We start from the raw sequence: 17982 nt of genomic DNA, 5'->3' as shown, positions 1-17982 counted from the left end.
TGTGTTTCTCTGCAACCAATTAAATAGACATTTTAGACAATAACATAATGTCATCAGACTAATTTAAAAAATTTTAAAAAAATTATATGTTATGGTAATGAGTTTCTGAAAATGCCCCATTGTGTTTAAGAAAAAATGCATGTACTTCAGCTTTTTTTTCCCCTTTTCATTAAGAACAATTCTGTAAACAAGCAAATATACCTAATAGATATCATGTAAATGTTAGTATTATTAGTAGCATGGACTGAAAGTTTAGAATAAAATAATAATGTAATCAACTGCACAGTCAAATCAAGTTCATACACTACAGTATAGGGGGCAAAGTATTATTCCCAACCAATTGCTAGTCACTGCCACTAAAAGCCCACACCTCTACCTCATTAAGCGTATAATGGTTATGATGAGGGTATCTCCGACTGTCTCACTCTGCTGCAGCACAAGTAGCCTACATGCACCTGCGGCTTAGGATTGGGAGGACACAGTACTTCTTTTGAACCTATTTTTGATAAAAAAAAATAATTCTTTCAATTAAAATGAAATTGACCATTTGTTTAGCTTAACTGATTCACCTGCAAGGCATGTTGACAAGGCAGAATCCTACATAATGGTAATATACTTTGCATTTATTTCTATATACTGTTGCGTAACATAATTCTTATATAATTATATAAATTATTCACGTGTTTTGGATTGTAATATCTGTTTCTAAACATATGATACATGTTGGAAAGTTTCATTTTGTTACATGTTCAGCAGTTCTGAATACTGTAATATTGACTATGTAGACACTTACTCAGCCCTGCAGAGCATGTGGGGAAAAATGCAATTAAGTGCACTTAAGTCAGTGGCAGAATGTGTTTATGGGTCATTTACATGCAACAGATGCATATTTTGGTGTTTCTCCGCCCAAACTGTGTGATTTGCACAGGTGCGCTTAAACCCCACACTATAGTGAATGGGAAAATACACTCACGTCAAAAAAGCATGTAGATGCGCTTGCCGTGTATTAATTATGGTAGAATCGATTCCCATAATGAATGCACAGCAGTGTCATAATTAACACAACTAAATTGTAAAATTACTATTTAAAAGGGAGGGAAAGTCAAATTATTTTTGTTGTTAAGGTACCAATGCTTTAGTATGGGTCTTGGGTCACACTAAATGCTCATGATTCTATGAGTTATGTGTTTAGGATGGAGAAATAGAAGTAGAAGGACTTAGCAGTATAGATGCTGTGGGTAACTTGCATTAAATCAGTCTCATAAAAATGCACATGAATTAAGGATTTTTAATTTGAATTAAAATTACAAAATTTAGGATGTTTAAAACTGTTAAATCACTGTATTCTTACTGCCACTAGGCTTAATTAAAGTGGCAATACAGGTGATTCAACCAGTTCCGAAGACACAAAATAGTAAACAACTACGGATGACTAAACAGGCTAAATATGGTGATGATAAACATGCATTCATGCAATACAATAGTTTAGAGAATGGGTGTGGTTGTGTTATATGAGTGTGTTAGCAACAGGCGCCCAGACGCAGTTGCAGCATGGTTTTATTTTATGTCAGTGAAAACATGGCAGAAGGCAGTGACAGTGCTCTACAGATTTTTTATGTTAATGTACATTTCATATTTTCATATTTTTACTATATAGGCTATGTTATTGCTTTAATGTTTATATGCAAGCAAAAAGTGCATAGTGCTGCTAATTGTATATTTGGTTTTCAATATAAAACTTGTCGAAATGATTTCACTTTGTGTATCACTACTTTTTTTTTTCCCAGCACATTTTTACAATGCCGCTATAATACTGATTACTATGATCATTTTGGTCACTATAATCATATTAAATTTTCATGCAGTTCCATCTCTACTTGTGAGTATGACCAGTTGTGCAGTACTCAAGTTATGCCTGGGCAATAGGTCTCCCTATGTCTATGGTCTAGCCTGCCTTGAAGAAGAAGAAAAGTTCGACCAATCATAGCTCAGGATTCATTCAACACCCCCCCCCCCCCCCCCAAAAAAAAAAAAATTCAAATTGCAAGCATGGGTGACTGACAAATGCATAATGTCATTTCAAGAGAAAGTATCTTGGATCTGCAAATTGACTTTCATTTTATCCCTCTCATTCTCCCTTCTCACTCTGGCCGGCTGGTTCCTCAAGTGAGGACCATTCTCTGAACTCCTTTGCAAAGGTAAATCGGCTGGGGGCAGTAGTTGAGATTGTGAACTGAATTAAAATGTTATGTATGCAGGGCTTGAAATTCATTTCTTGCAGTGGGGGAGAATTCCCCCCTTATGCTTAGCACATGGGAAGGGGGTCAATTTTTGTCATAAACAAACAAGGAAGTGTCGAAGTGTGCAAATATACGTACGATCTCTGCAAATTACAAAACATCTTTAATAAATCACTTACCTCTTAAAGTTTTAATGTATTTGTGCAGAACATTAATGATGTGCTTTATGATGACATTAAGATTCCTTGCGAATGTGTCATGAAAGTCCAATATTAAACTTCTTGTCAGTTCTAATACTAACAGAGATGTAACTAGTATCAGGGGAGTGCTGCTCTCAGGATTTAAACTGGTTTTGTGATGTTGAAAAAACAGTCCTGGTGGCCCAATTGAGGAGCGGCCCACTGGGAATTTTTTTAACCTTCCCATGGTGACTTCTGTTGCAGAGTGATGGCTGATAGTACTGGCAGTTCTTTATATTATAGCAGCACATCTACTGGTTAGGCTTCTTGAGTGCATAGCTGGAATGCATACTGTATACTTAGTTTGTGCATGTTCAACACCCTACAGCAAGACAAAGCAGGAAATTCCCACATTATGACAGCAGACTGCGTGGGAATAAGTAAAATACCTCCAGTTCCATGCCAAATTTCAAACTCTGGTTTGTATTTGCAAGCTAGCTTATTTGTTCACCAGTTTTTTAAGCTGGCAAAGTAAGCTGTATTGTCCATGTGTTGCAGATGGTTAAGTGTAACACTTCAATAATGTTAAGGGCCAAGTTAAAAGACCAAGTTGCAGAATGCAAATGCAACTAAAATCAAAATTCTGTTAGTGTCAGCTAAGTAAAAATGACCAACTGAAACTAGAGATGGGCGATCCACATTTTTTCTGTTCCGATCCGATTCCGATACACAACTGCCGATACCGATACAGATTCCGATACAAGAGCTCTTTTTACTTTGTTATACTTTGTATATTATTTTTTTAAGCTAGTAAATACAGATGGAAAAAATGTATGACAAAAATATTTATTAGGCTACTACAAACATACATAACGTACTATTCCACCTCGTTTGTTTTAAGCGTTTTTGAGGCATTTGCAGTTCAATATGAATATCTTCAAAGCAAGTATACACAAGTGGCGAATGCTTAAAATTTTAGCAGTTTTTCTCCCATTGGCGTCAACACAGTTACACTTTTGTTGCGATAGCAGCCCCTCTTGTTTCACAAGCTGCAGCGAGTTCGCAAAACAGTCCAATTAAGTTAGCGATTCCCAAATCATCCATTGCTTTGTTTTGTCTCGCAGTTGCGTGCGCTTTGTTAAATGGGATTTTCAATTAAACGCTATTCCCACTTTAAAACTTTATTTTACATAGATTGCAAATCGCTCTGCTACTGGTTTCTGTTAAAAGCGTAAAATGCTCCCAGATTCGGCTTCCGGTTGCGCTGTGGGATGGTCGCACCGACGAGAGCTCCGAGTCATCTCAGCAAAAACGTTATTTATGTGCAATACTGGCACTTGACTGCCACCTTTAACCATTGACTGTCAACCATTTACCCATTGTCTGTCACTTTATTTCATGTGTAGAACGTTGTCTTACTTCTCTGTAATATATTGCTGAGAGACTTGTTTATTCTCGTTAATCACATTTCATTGCAATGTTGACCCTGTGCTAACTTGCATATCACAAATAAACAAAACTGAAAACTAAACTGAGATCGTCACGTCTTACGCTCCTTGTACTGCGAAGGGTATGTGCGTGACGTCAGAGCAGGCGGAAGTCACGGTACTCACACCCACTGAGTAGCAAAAAAAGATTTAGGGCCAGCGATAGCGTCCGATTTGAATGCCGCAAAAAAACACATGTAAAATGGGAAAGAGCTGTCGTGCGATCGATTGCAAAAAAACTAAATAAGTATGTATAGGACGTGGATCGGTCACGCATGGCCGATACCCGATCCGTTAAATAGGTCTGGATCGGCGCCGATACCGATCCGAATATCGGTATCGGTGCATCTCTAACTGAAACCCACGTGTCAGTGGGGTGGAAAATGTCAGAATGATACAACAGAATGTTATTTTTTTTTAAACTGAGAAAAGCCAGCTTCCTTGATCAGGCCATTACTTTGCCTATTTATTTATTTTATCTGTTTATTCATTCAACATTTAACTGGCAGACTTAATATTAAGCTACTGTAAATGGGTCACCTTTTGTTCAAATGCATTCTCAGTCAGAATTTTTTCCTCAATGTCATGCTTACAGTCGATTTAATTCATTAAAACTTTTCCTGCCAGAGATTATATTGAGCTACTGGTTGTTTTCTCAGGTACACGCTCATTTTGAATTTAGATTTCTGATATTAACAAATGAGTCGGCTATCCAAAATGTCTCTTTTTGACTGCACACATGTACAGTGGATATAAAAACCCCTGTTAAAATGTCAGGTTTTTGTGATGTAAAAAAATTAGACCACGATAAATCATTTAAAAACTTTACCCACCTTTAATGTGACCTGTACAATTCAATTGACGAAAAAAAAAGTATGTTAGGGGGAAAAATATAAAAATTAAAAAACAGCATTCAGTCTTTCTGGGTAGGAGTCCTTCAGCATGTCACATTTTGACTTGGCAATATTTGCCCACTCTTCCTTGCAAAGTGGCTGCAAATATGTCAGATGGCAGGGGTATCTCTTGTGCAGGGCCCTCTTCAGGTCTCCTTACAGACTTTCAGTTGGAGTTAGGCCTGGGCTCTGGCTGGGCCATTCCAAAACTTTACATTTTCTTCTGCTCAAGCTATCCTTTTGTTGATTTGGATCTATGACACAGGGTTTGAGCCAAAATTGACACTTTTTTATATCCACTGTAAATGAGCTGAATTTTTTTTGGGCATAAGGTGGTACTCCAAGATTTTTATCAAAGTTGACAGGTCTGAATAGGGCTGATGCGGTACACATATTTATCTTCTTGAAGCAAAGGTCTGGAAGATCATAATATCTAAGTATTTAGTGTGATATACACTGCTCAAAAAAATTGAAGGAACGCTTGGAAAACACATCAGATCTCAATGGGGGAAAAATTCATGCTGTATATCTATACTGATATGGACTGGGTAATGTGTTAGGAACGAAAGGATGCCACATTGTTTGATGGAAATGAAAATGATAAACCTACAGAGGGCTGAATTCAAAGACACCCCAAAAATCAAAGTGAAAAAATGATGTGGTAGGCTGGTCCATTTTGCCGAAATTTCATTGCAGCAACTCAAAATCGTACTCAGTAGTTTGCATGGCCCCCACGTGCTTGTAGGCATGCCTGATAATGTCGGGGCATCCTCCTAATGAGACACCGGATGGTGTCCTGGGGGATCTCCTCCCAGATCTGGACCAGGGCATCACTGAGGTGCAACCTGGTGGCATCAGATGGACCGAAACATAATGTCCCAGAGGTGTTCCATTGGATTTAGGTCAGGCGAGCATGGGGGGCCAGTCAACGGTATCCATTCCTTCATCCTCCAGGAACTGCCTGCATACTCTCGCCACATGAGGCCGGGCATTGTCGTGCACCAGGAAGAACCCAGGACCCACTGCACCAGTGTAGGGTCTGACAATTGGTCCAAGGATTTCATCCTGATACCTAATGGCAGTCAAGGTGTCGTTATCTAGCCTGTAGAGGTCTGTGTGTCCCTCCATGGATATGCCTCCCCAGACCATCACTGACCCACCACCAAAACTGTCTTGCTGAACAATGTCACAGGCAGCATAATGTTCTCCGCAGCTTCTCCAGACCCACATGTCACATGTGCTCAGGGTGAACCTGCTCTCATCTGTGAAAAGCACAGGGCTCCAGTGGTGGACCTGCCAATTCTGGTATTCTATGACAAATGCCCATCGAGCTCCACGGTCCTGGGCAGTGAACACAGGGCCCACTAGAGGACGTCGGGCCCTCAGGCCACCCTCATGAAGTCTGTTTCTGATTGTTTGCTCAGACACATGCACACCAGTGGCCTGCTGGAGGTCATTCTGTAGGGCTCTGGCACTGCTCTTCCTGTTCCTCCTTGCACAAAGAAGCAGATACTGGTCCTACTTATGGGTTAAGGACCTTCTACGGCCCTGTCCATCTCTCCTAGAGTAACTGCCTATCTCCTGGAATGTCCTCCATGGCCTTGAGACTGGGCTGGGAAACACAGTAAACCTTCTGGCAATGGCACATATTGATGCACCATCCAGGAGCAGTTGGACTACCTGTGCAACCTCTGTAGGGTCCAGGTATCACCTCATGCTACCAGTAGTGACACTGACTGTAGCCAAATGCAAAATTAGTGAAAAAAAACTGTCAGAAAAGATGAGGAGGGAAAAATGTCAGTGGCCTCCACCTGTTAAACCATTCCTGTTTTGGGGGTCGTCTCATTGTTGTCCCTCTAGTGCACCTGTTGTTAACACCAAAGCAACTGAAACTGATTAACAACCCCCATTGCTACTTAACGGACTAGATCAATATCCCAGAAGTTAAATTGACTCAATGCTATACTCTGATTAAAAAGTGTTCCTTTAATTTTTTTGAGCAGTGTATATTTAAGTAGCCTATTAGTTGTATCAACATTGCATGGAATCAATATCTGACTGTCAAATCAAATTAATTCAGTACAATTCAAAAACTTTTTCACAATATTTATTATCAAGTGACATAGAGCTGAACAATCCCGTTATAGTGGACTCGCTTATAACGGAATATCGTCTAGGCCTATAACGGACGAGGTCCGCTGGTCCCGGCCGTGCGCCTTTAAGAACATGCAGAAAAAGCATCGGATATAGCGAACTCGCATATAACGGAATTTCGCTTATACTGTAATGTAGAAACAATTTGGTCCCCAGGGCCACTTTTAGCTGTAGTTCTGTTTGGCTATAACGGACATGCAGTTCCGCCTACAAGGCGCGTGGCGTGCCGGTGATATCCAGCGCAAATATGTAATCGGGATTATTAATAGTCACGCATCTGGTCAGGTAAAGTTGGATTACTACATGTACCATATACAGTATGTATGAGTGCTGATATATATAATGTTTTCTCATTTACTAGTTTTAAAGGGACATTTTAAAAGTAGGGCTACATTTCAAAATAAGATAAAATAAAATGTGAAAATTGTGCATGTTTAAATAAAGTGCTTAACTTAAACTGTAAAACCTTAATACAATCGTTTTATGTCATATATTTTAGTGTTAATGGATTCAAGTATTGGTTTCGATAATCCCACGCCGGTAATAAAATTAGTGTCTCGTTTTAATATAAATACATACAAACGTATCACTTCAATCGCTATTAGAGTAGGATATGGGCAGTCATATTGTTTCGAAACAATATAAAATGTACTGTAACATGTTTTTCTCATATTAGCTTTATATTTGTTGGAGTAACAACACAAACGGAATGACAAGCCATTTCAGGCGAAAACTGCATTTTATTTTTCATTTCAAATAAAATGCGGGGTTGCCAACTTTGGCCAACTGGCTGAAGTGAGATTTTCAGTTTGAGTTATCTGCACACAAATGAAACAGTTCTTACCCTGTAAATAGTCTGCTTTTGTATTGAACTGTGTAAATACACTTTTGACGCTTTTCCACCGCACAAAGTACGGTACTTTTGGTACTTTCGCTTTTCCATTGACTTCCGGTCAAGTAGCAGTACCGAAAGTTAACCGAAAGTGCCAAACCAGTTGGGGTACTTCTTGCTTATAAGACTATATTATGCGTGACGATCTACTGTATTCACATGTTATAATGTACCTGAGTGATTTTCAGACATTTCACATACCTCTTTGCTTTAATATTAGGGGAAACATTATTTCCTGATAGACAGGAGAAACATAGGGAAACTGAATTGCCCGGAACACCGTAATACCAAGCCGCTTGGAAGAAATGGGGCAGACGCGAAACACAGAACAATGCCGCTTGAAAATCAAAAAACATAATTAATTTGTTTGCTTTCAAAAGACTGAATTAGCAGTAAGCTAATTCTTACTGCTTTGATCGGCTTAGCCAAAGTAAGTGTACCTACGTAAACGTAATTGATGGTAGCATGATTTGGATTTTACTGAATCTTATACTGTGATAGAAGCTGACATAACAATAAACCGCATTTTCCAGCCTCAACTGTTAGTTTTAATTTTGGGCTGTCAGTCAGGGGTGGTCACTGATGATGTCAGTTGGCGCCGGTACCATTTTTTACGCCAGTGGAAAACCGACATGAAAGAAGTACCAAACTTTCGGCACTTTATGGTAGTACCGAAAGTACGGTACCTGGTGCGGTGGAAAAATGCCTAATAGAATTGTAGCCTTGGGGTAATTATTTTGATGTTGAAAATGCTAAAATAGAATGGTTGCACTTCCTGCTACTGATAGCCATTGAGAAGTATGTTTTCTATATTTGGAATTTTTTTTTTCTTGATAATGGGTATAAATCCCTGAGACCATTATTGGTCTTTTTCTTTGAACATATTTGAGAATTTCAGCTGAAACATTTAACAGCAAACAATAGCAAATAAAATTATTACAAATATTTATTTTTATATTTTTATTTTAATATTCAGAGAGAGCAGGCCTGGTGGCATTATAGCCTATGCACTTTTTCTTTGAAGTGATTTTATTTTTGCACTAATGCACTACTGATTTTACAGTACTCAGTTTCCAGGTAAATAAACATATGTTTGTGTTTCAAATAAGAGTGAAATCTGTGTATTTGTGTACTGCACAGTGAGACCTTAATACCATTCCTTAACATTGGTTTCATTTCATCTTGGTAAACATAATGACTTTCGGAAATCGAAGGCAAACTTTAAACATTATACTTTGCACTTTTAATTTTAGTTGACTAAATCAACTGTAGTTTTAGTCAACAGTAATCTTATGATATTTAGTCGACTAAAACTAAAATAATGTAGATGACTAAAGTATGACTGAAACATTTTAGTCAAAAGACTATGACTAAAACTAAATAAAAATTTGCTGTCAAAATGAACACTGCTGGGAAGTCAGTTATAAATGTTCGGGAACATTTTGATTTCGCAATAAAATACACTAACACCATAGAAAGAAGAACTGCGAAGACCAAGACTGTCTGTTGGCAATGTTGCTGGAAACCCATCCAGCATGCTAACTAACTTGAGACGATTATCCCAGTCTGTATATGACTGGAGCAAAGCAGAATCTGCCTCTGCACGTTAGTCTCCCATGGCCTCCTTCCGAAAAATTTAGACCCGGCTAAAAGAATAACAATGGCTATAGAGGTGTACCAAAATTGTATCGAACTACTGTATGAACCCAAAACTGTGGTTCATACCGAACTGTGAATTTCGTGTACTGTTACACCACATTTGCTAAAGTATTTAGTGCATGGTTTTTCAGCCGACGGGAAACACAGTTTGGTCTATAATGAGCCACTGTAGGAACACAAACCTAATCGCGGTCAAGGAAAATTACCCAGTTGGCGAAATTTACCGAGGGGATAGGACTGGGTCGTTTTAAACGATGTACTGACATCCTCATAAAAAAATGTAAACAAGAAAATGTGAAACTTTGATAAACTGTCAGTAAGGAACAGTGCTTAATAGAAGATATCAACCTATCAAATCACAGAAAAGAACGTCCAATCAATCATATGACAGTCTTTTAAGAGCGGAGAGCCTATACACAGCAAGGTTGGTTGAGTTATTGGAGTATGGATGCTACTGTTTTGGTAATATGGAAGAAGGAAGCACTCTCTCATGGGAAGCTTCAGTTGTCATTGAAGAACACGACAGCTCTGTAGCCACAACATCTTTTATTTAGGAAATATTGTGGATAAACAAGATAAAAATACATTAGTGTTGTGGCAGTACATTTTGTACTTTAATGTCTGACACAAAATAGGCTGGTGCTGTGTAACCTACTGTAAACACCAAAATCTAAAACTGTAAATAATGCAAACTTACGTTACCACTTCAAGCAGTGTCATCTAGTAGAACATACAGAATGCAAGTGCTTACAGTCACAAACACTAGCAATGAGGATTTCCACTTTCAATTTGAAGTAATACAAGACATATCACTTTTTTTTCACTGTGGGAAAGGATGACAATTTTAATCAGTAATGTCAAATCTGTTTCCTGTAACAAACAGTAAGGCAATCAAATAAATACACCTAGCAACAAAGTGTATTGTTGGTGTCACGCCCTACAACAAAAAAGTATTTTTCTTTAATTTATTACAATTAGATTAGTCCATTTAATTTTTCATCTTTTTAAAATATTCAGAATTTATTAAAAATTGAGTCTTGAAGTAAAGTAATGAATTATACAGTGAAAAAAAATTGTACAAATGTACAGTATGTAAAGGTATTCATCCAGATATTATGGGTAGACGGCTAATTTGCTTTTTCAACAAACAGCAATGGATTTGTTTTTTACTGGAGAGTACACAGAAAAGTTTATCATACCTGCTACAAAATTTGCTTATGGATTTTGGTATTTTGTGTTCACTGGACCTGGTAACTATGTTAAATATATAATGGTTTGCATGGTCTGATAATGCATATATATGCCTACAGGCAAATTATCTCATCTGTGTGTAGTATGACATAGTAACTCTTTAATCTGTGTTTTGTTACCGTGGGAAAAAACCACACTGCCATTTTTTCCCAAAAACCTTAAAGCATATCATCATCCCACTTGCAAATGCATGGATCAAAACCTTCATGCAAGGATACATTTCGAGAAGGTTATATAGTTATACTGTGTCACCCCCTCCTGTTCGCACACATTGTATAACATTAGCATGTGTATTCTTCATGTACTGATTTTGAATTGTGGAATTCTATGAATTAGTTGAACAGTAACCTCACATAATCCAATCATTAGAATACTGCAATAGCACCTTTTTACTTATATACAAAATGCTTATCAGTTGAGGTAAAGAAAATTGATCCTGTTGCTTATGGAATGTATGGGGATATGTGATAATTAGTATGTTATGTAGTAATTCACTTTTGTTCGCACTTCTGAATAAATGTTACACGTTAACCTCCCTTTTTCAATGGATCATGATATAGTAACTGAATAAATATTGGTGAAAAAGTAGCAAAGGAAATTGTTTAATTGCAAGCTTGGAGGCAGCAGTATGCAACTCAATGTATTACCACTGCTGTAAGTTTAGCTTTGCTGAGCATGAGGTGTTTTTGTCAGTGCCAGTGTTATGTATGCATAATATGAATGCTTTGCTTATTTGTGTGTGTATATGTTTGACTCAGTCAAGACAACACATGGGAGCCAGAGGACAACCTGGACTGCCCAGACCTGATAGCAGAGTACCTGCAGTCTCAGAAGGTGACCCATGATCAGGAGAAGGAGGAGGCCGGGGGAAAGAGGAAGAGCACAGAATCCGACACAGAGGGTACTGGGGAGGACAGTCGGCCCAAGAAGAGAAAAGACGAGGTGAGACGATAAGAAGACTGCTGTCAAACTTCACTTTTTTGAATATGTTCATAATGTGGTACAGTTTCATACTTTATCTTTTAGTCGGAAAAGCCCAGGGGTTTTGCTCGAGGACTTGAACCAGAGCGCATCATAGGGGCCACTGACTCCAGTGGAGAACTCATGTTCCTTATGAAGTGGTATGTTCCTCCACATCGCACATAAGTTTTTTTGTGCTGGTATGTTGACAGATGTGTCCCTCACATGGAGATTTTGCTCCCATAGGAAGAATTCTGATGAGGCAGACTTGGTGCCTGCCAAGGAGGCCAATGTGAAATGTCCCCAGGTGGTCATCTCCTTCTACGAGGAACGGCTAACATGGCACTCTTATCCCACTGAGGAAGAGGGAAAAAAGGAGGACAAAAATTAAGGATTGGGGATTTTATCAGGGGATTTTCTTGTGGATTTGTTTCTACTTACTATATATTGTTTTATACAAATTCAAACCTGTTGCAGTGGCCTTCCAGACACAATACCAGAAGAGTTGTGTTTTTTGTGTATGGAATGCAGCATTCCTTCTTCATTCTGTCTTGCGTCTCATTAGTGCTAGGACCAAATTTAAAGACAATAAAAAGATCTCTCTTCACTCCTGCCTTCGACTGGATCTTGCATTTCCATCAATGGTCCTCCTCCAGTCATGTTGCACAATATATATTTTTATCTAAAATCATCAGACAGGTCATTTGGGTTGTCTTATTCTGAGTGTGGGTTTTATTTTAGATGGAGTTTGGAAGGGCTGTATAAAAGGACTGATTTTAGGTCATGTGTCAAATCTCAAGAGGACTGTGGCTACATGTGAGGTGCTTCCATTTTTACAAGGATCTGTGGGTTTTAATTTTGGTTATTAAAGGGCAATTTAACAGCATAAATAAGGAATACTGTGAATTTTTGACATTTACTATAAATAGAATTTATTCTTACCTGAAAAGGCCTGGGAACAGCATGGATAGAACTGAGAACTGGTCACACATTTTATGTCCATACATTTTCCTAATGATATGATCATTCATTCACCTCAATACCTCATACCACTTGTTCTTTGAAAATGTAGGAATAAGTTTTTGCTTACAAAAACAACATGTCTTTAATAATGGAATTCATGCACAGAGCACAGGAAGGTGTACTAAAAGTATACATTTTCATAAGTGGGAAATCTTTTATGATAACCCACTTGTGACTTGCAGCAGATGTGTGCATACGTAATAGGTATCACACAGATATCGGTACCTCCCCACAGATCACAGGAAATTGAAGTTCCTCTGAGCCAATGTTCCTTGTCCCTTCTCTGTGACTGCTTCACTAGCCCAGTAATGCTGAGGTCCATATGGGTTTTGAAAAAAAAAAACACCTTTTCAGGATAATTTGTGATCATGAGCAGCTTGGTATACCTGACTTGGGTTTAATGTCATACATCTGAGACTTCTGCCTAATGGAATTCATTAGAACGTTTCTGTTCGACTAACCTTCAAAGGAGTTTTGCACTAATTTTTTTTTCCCCGTGGTTCCTCATTAGTATCTGGTTTTGTTCTTGTAGTGTGTACAATGTATGGTAAATTTTTCTTGACAGTGTTGTTGCTTGAGTTAAATGATTTTTTTCTTGTCATTGAATATTAAACATTTCATTCAAGTGTCATCTTTTGTCTAATATGGTTTTATGTGACCTGTACACTGAATTATCAGAAAAGCAATCCTACAATAAGTGCAATATTTTTGGCTGGACACACCTGTTCACCAGGCTATATGAGAGAAACACCTATAATTTTCTGTTTAGTGAATGAATTTTTTTCTCTAAATGGCAAAAACATCAAGATTGGGCTTGTATGCCACATTAAACTGTAGACCTATAAACATTCTTGTTAGTGGTTTTTCTATTTCAGAACCCTCTTATACACGTTTTCTCTACTTTTTTTTCCACATCTAGCTTTATTAAAGGGTCAAAAACATACAACAAAGTAACATCAAATCATTGGAAATGAAACAAGAAAGAAAGGGAAAATAATAAAAATCAGCTCAACTCGGGGGGGAAAAAATATAATTGAAAGAACTGTTGAAAATACATGAAAGTATGCAGTGAAGGTGTAAACTGTTGAGGTTGCACACTATATTTTGCTCTTGATGGTGAGTGTGTGTTGTGCATGAGCACATGTGAGCAACCCCACCCTAGGCAGACTAACCCCACATGACCTGCTATCCCCGTATTTTAGGATGGAGTTTGTTTGTTTTTTTCATCCTCCTGGTTTGTTTTTGTTTTCTCATTTCCTGTTTAAGTGGGAGGCAGTGCGCTGCATTGGTGTGATGCATTAAAAGAAACAGAGCATGAAGGTTTGTCGTTAGCGGGCAGGAAAGTGGCCCCTGGAGGGCCGCCCTGGTGCAACAGATGACCCAACCCATCAGAGGCACAGGGCAAAAGGGAGGGGAGGCAGCGAAACAAAGTAGAATCTTTGGAAGTGGCGGGATTAGGAGGCTGGTGAAGTCAACAATGGGAGAAAGATAAAAGAAAAAAGTAAAGACGGGGGTATTCCATGAAGCAGGCTTAAGGGAAAGTCTGACTTATTTCGACAAGTCAGTCATACTTAAGTGAGAGTTCCATTCCATCAACGTGTCTTAAATGAATCCCCGCTGAATTACCACGGTAATTTAGGCCTGCGAACAAGCCTGGTCTGCACCAGGCTAACTGTCTCACGTAGTTTAGCGTTGTCTCAAAGAACGCACGACGTGTGGGAACAGATTCCCAAAAGATCGTTCCGTCGGACGAAATTCCGAGATCTTACTATTCATGTCATGTAATCAGTTGAATTATGTCCTCATCTGACATTATATTTTACATTATCTGATTGAATTTTTTTGTTAATCTGTAAGTACGTGTACCAAAATGACATGATTTTGTTTGAGAATGAGTCTTGTATATACGTATATAAAAAATGGAACCCTGTAGTCAGTGCAGTGAGTAAAAGCAAGACGAGAAAGCAGAGAATAAAAACCATCTTTTCTGAAGTAAAGCTCTGCGTGATACTTCCATAATATGGAGAACAGAGCTGAGATTGCTACATAATCAATATAATAAAGCCTATAAAATCACGTCTTAGCATTCCAATTAATTCCAAAATAATTACAGTAAAATCCCGTTATAGTGGACTCGCTTATAACGGAATATCGTCTAGGCCTATAACGGATGAGGTCCGCTGGTCCCGGCCGTGCGCCTTTAAGAACATGCAGAAAAAGCATCGGATATAGCGGACTCGCATATAACGGAATTTCGCTTATACTGTAATGTAGAAACAATTTGGTCCCCAGGGCCACTTTTAGCTGTAGTTCTGTTCGGCTATAACGGACATGCAGTTACATAACCTAAATACAGTGGCAACACCTGTCACAAGTCTTTTGTCAATATTAGGCCTACATGTTAATAACAATGACACCATTCAACTGACTTACCTGTCTTTGGTTGAATTTTTAGGTAAGACAAATAGTCTATCCATCCATTGTCTGAAACCACTTAATCCCAACTGGGGTCATGGAGGGACTGGAGCCTATCCCAGGAACAACAGGCAACAGGCAGGAACCAACCCTGGGCAGTCACCAACACACCGCAGGTCACACACACTCACAGGGCCAATTGAGATTTACCAATCAACCTAGGGGTTGTTCCACGAAGCGAGCTTATAAAATCGAGGATTATTTGTAATAGCCTCACTTGAGTTAGCCTAACAGTTTACTTCAGGCTCAGTGAGTTCCACGAACAAAATTCAGGTATATTTAATCTCTGCTAATTCAAGCCAAGCTTGACAAGCAAGGCTCGTGCGCGTCCACGCGATATAAAAGGCAGCCTTCTTAATCGATGGTGGATGAGTAAGAATGGAAGGACAGGAAAGAGCTGCGTTTTTTCCACAAGCGGAGCAAGAATTATTACTGCAAGCCTATGAGGACTACAAAGACTACATTTTTTAAAAATTCATTTAAAGCCCACGTTGCATTGTATAATTTAGTCACCAAAAAGAGAGCTGCGGCTGCTGCAACCGGTGGGGGGCCACCTCCAGCAGCCTGTACCCCAGCCGAGGTGATGGCCCTTGCACAGAACCGTACACGGCCTATTATTGAGGGGATTGAGGAAGGAACATCCTCAGACGTTGTTCCTTCCAGTCATGTGCAATATTATATGTTAAAGGTACCGTATTTTTCGGATCATAAGACCATATGGACCATAACACGCACCTAGTTTTAGGGGAGGGAAATAAAGAACAAAAAGATTCTGAACCAAATAGTGTCCTAAAATATTTTATGTCAACCATCCTTACCTGACCACATCCCTCCCCCCTTTTATGGCGCTGATGGGGATGTATCTGGATCGCGTTTCACCGCTGAGTTGTTCAGCAAATTACCATGCGAATGCGATTTGAATACAGAATGTGAAGAGTGATCTTCGGGTGACAACGGTACTACACGCCCCCGATGAAGGTAAAATAAAGTAAGGTGACATGGTTTGATTTTTTTTTTTATTTCACCTAATTTTGAAAAGACAGATTACGGATTTAGCCCAGCGTTTTTTCATGCTTCGACATTAAGATTTCAGCGAGATATAATTCGAAATAGACGCGAAAAGTACGCTGCGTCGCCGACAATGCACTCGACCCCAGAAGGTTAAAGCATGTGAGCAGAGCAATATTCGGACCATAAGACACAGTGACTTTTTCTCCCCACTTTTGGATGAGGAAACAATTTCTGTTTGCTTAGAAGTGCTAGCCATATGAACTTGAAACTATTTTGCAGCGAATAACATTTGTCTTCATTATAAACCCATGCAGTATTTGCTGTGTACAGGTAATGATTTATGTGTTGTAATGTAAATGACTAGATATTTAAAGATTAAGCACCATTAATTCCAAAGAAAGCTTCCTTAATGCCAAGAATGCCTCTGTGGCCAGGAAAGGTAATGAATATATTTAAAAAGGACTTTAATGCAACGTAAACCTTCCTGATTTCATGGCACACTGTAGCTTTGGTTAAATGTTCAGCATCTCCCACACTGTACAGAAATGAACCACTGGCAAAGTAACGCAAAGTGATACACATAGACTGTGCAACCGTAAGGCCTTTAGAGCGACGTGTGTTTTTAGAAATGTAAGGTTCTAATAACTGACACAAATATGTAATACTGCATCTACTAAATTTATAGCGCTCGTACAAATAATCATCCGGAAAATGCAACGGATCTATTCTGGGCTGAAGTACTTGTGGAACCTGTTGCCTTAAAGCTCTATGAATGACTCGCGCTCCCTCATCAACTGGATTATGAATAAACGGGCACGCCATGGTTAGTCATGTAAAAGCCTTCAATGCACTCCTTGTCATTTTATACTTTCTGAATAATTGGAATCGCCTGCATGTACTCTGTAATAATTTTATATTGGAGGGTCGATGTGTGCGAAAGAGGGAGAGAACAGCAGCAGAATAATCCCAGCCCCGCAGAATGTCGTGCTGTGACATCACATGGCTTGTCCAATCATATTCATCAAGCTAAGCTAAGCTTCATAGCTAACCTGCCAAGGAGCAGGCTTGTCCAAGAGCATATGTTGACATAGTAACTAAGCGGAGCTTAAGGTAAGCCTCGTTTGTGGAACCGAATTTGGAAAAATTAAGCCGGGATTGTCGAAATAAGCCTGGCTTTTGAGGTTAGCTCGCTTCGTGGAACAGCCCCCTATACTGCACACTTTTGGACCATGGGAGGAAACTGAAGCATGCAAACTCCACACAGAAAGGACCTGGGACCAAACCCAGGACCTTCTTGCTGTGAGACAGCAGTGCTAATCACTGTGCCACCATGCTGCCCTAAGACAAATAATACAGTACAAAATAATAATAATTATACAGTAATAATAAAAGTAACTACATAGGTACTGTACATGAAGCCAACAAACCGCTGATGCCTTGCAATGTTTTCATGAGTGTAACAAAGTAGTGAGTGCATTCGTTGTTATGAACCATTGTATTTAACCCAAATTTTTAATAGAACAGGTAGTCCATTCATAAATACGAGTTGTCCATAAGTCAGACATTCTTAACCTAGTAATTGCCTGTGTTTGGGCCAGTCCATTACAGGGCACTCGCACACATACAGTGCATACAGAAAATTTTCAAACCACATTTTGTTATGTTTCAGACTTATCTTAAAATGGATTCAATAATTTTTAAAAAATACTAATCTGGACACAATATACCACAATAAGAAAGCAAAAACAGATTTTTGGA

The 17982-nt window shown here is 38.9% G+C and overlaps 1 protein-coding gene across 1 annotated transcript in view; it reads left to right on the top strand.

Moving 5' to 3' along the window:
* LOC111859761 (chromobox protein homolog 1) overlaps positions 1-13369 on the top strand; it is a 33161-nt gene extending 19792 nt beyond the window's left edge. Inside the window, exons 4-6 of the mRNA XM_023842730.2 lie at positions 11514-11697; positions 11782-11876; positions 11962-13369. Of these exons, the coding sequence (XP_023698498.1) occupies positions 11514-11697; positions 11782-11876; positions 11962-12106 (424 nt within the window). The 3' untranslated portion in view covers positions 12107-13369. The remainder of the gene's footprint in view (positions 1-11513; positions 11698-11781; positions 11877-11961) is intronic.
* The last annotated feature ends 4613 nt before the right edge of the window (positions 13370-17982 follow it).

Source organism: Paramormyrops kingsleyae, chromosome 22, assembly GCF_048594095.1.
Source record: "Paramormyrops kingsleyae isolate MSU_618 chromosome 22, PKINGS_0.4, whole genome shotgun sequence".
Lineage (NCBI taxonomy): Eukaryota > Metazoa > Chordata > Actinopteri > Osteoglossiformes > Mormyridae > Paramormyrops > Paramormyrops kingsleyae.
The sequence above is the reverse complement of the archived record's forward strand: the minus strand, read 5'-3'. Positions and strand labels throughout refer to the sequence as shown.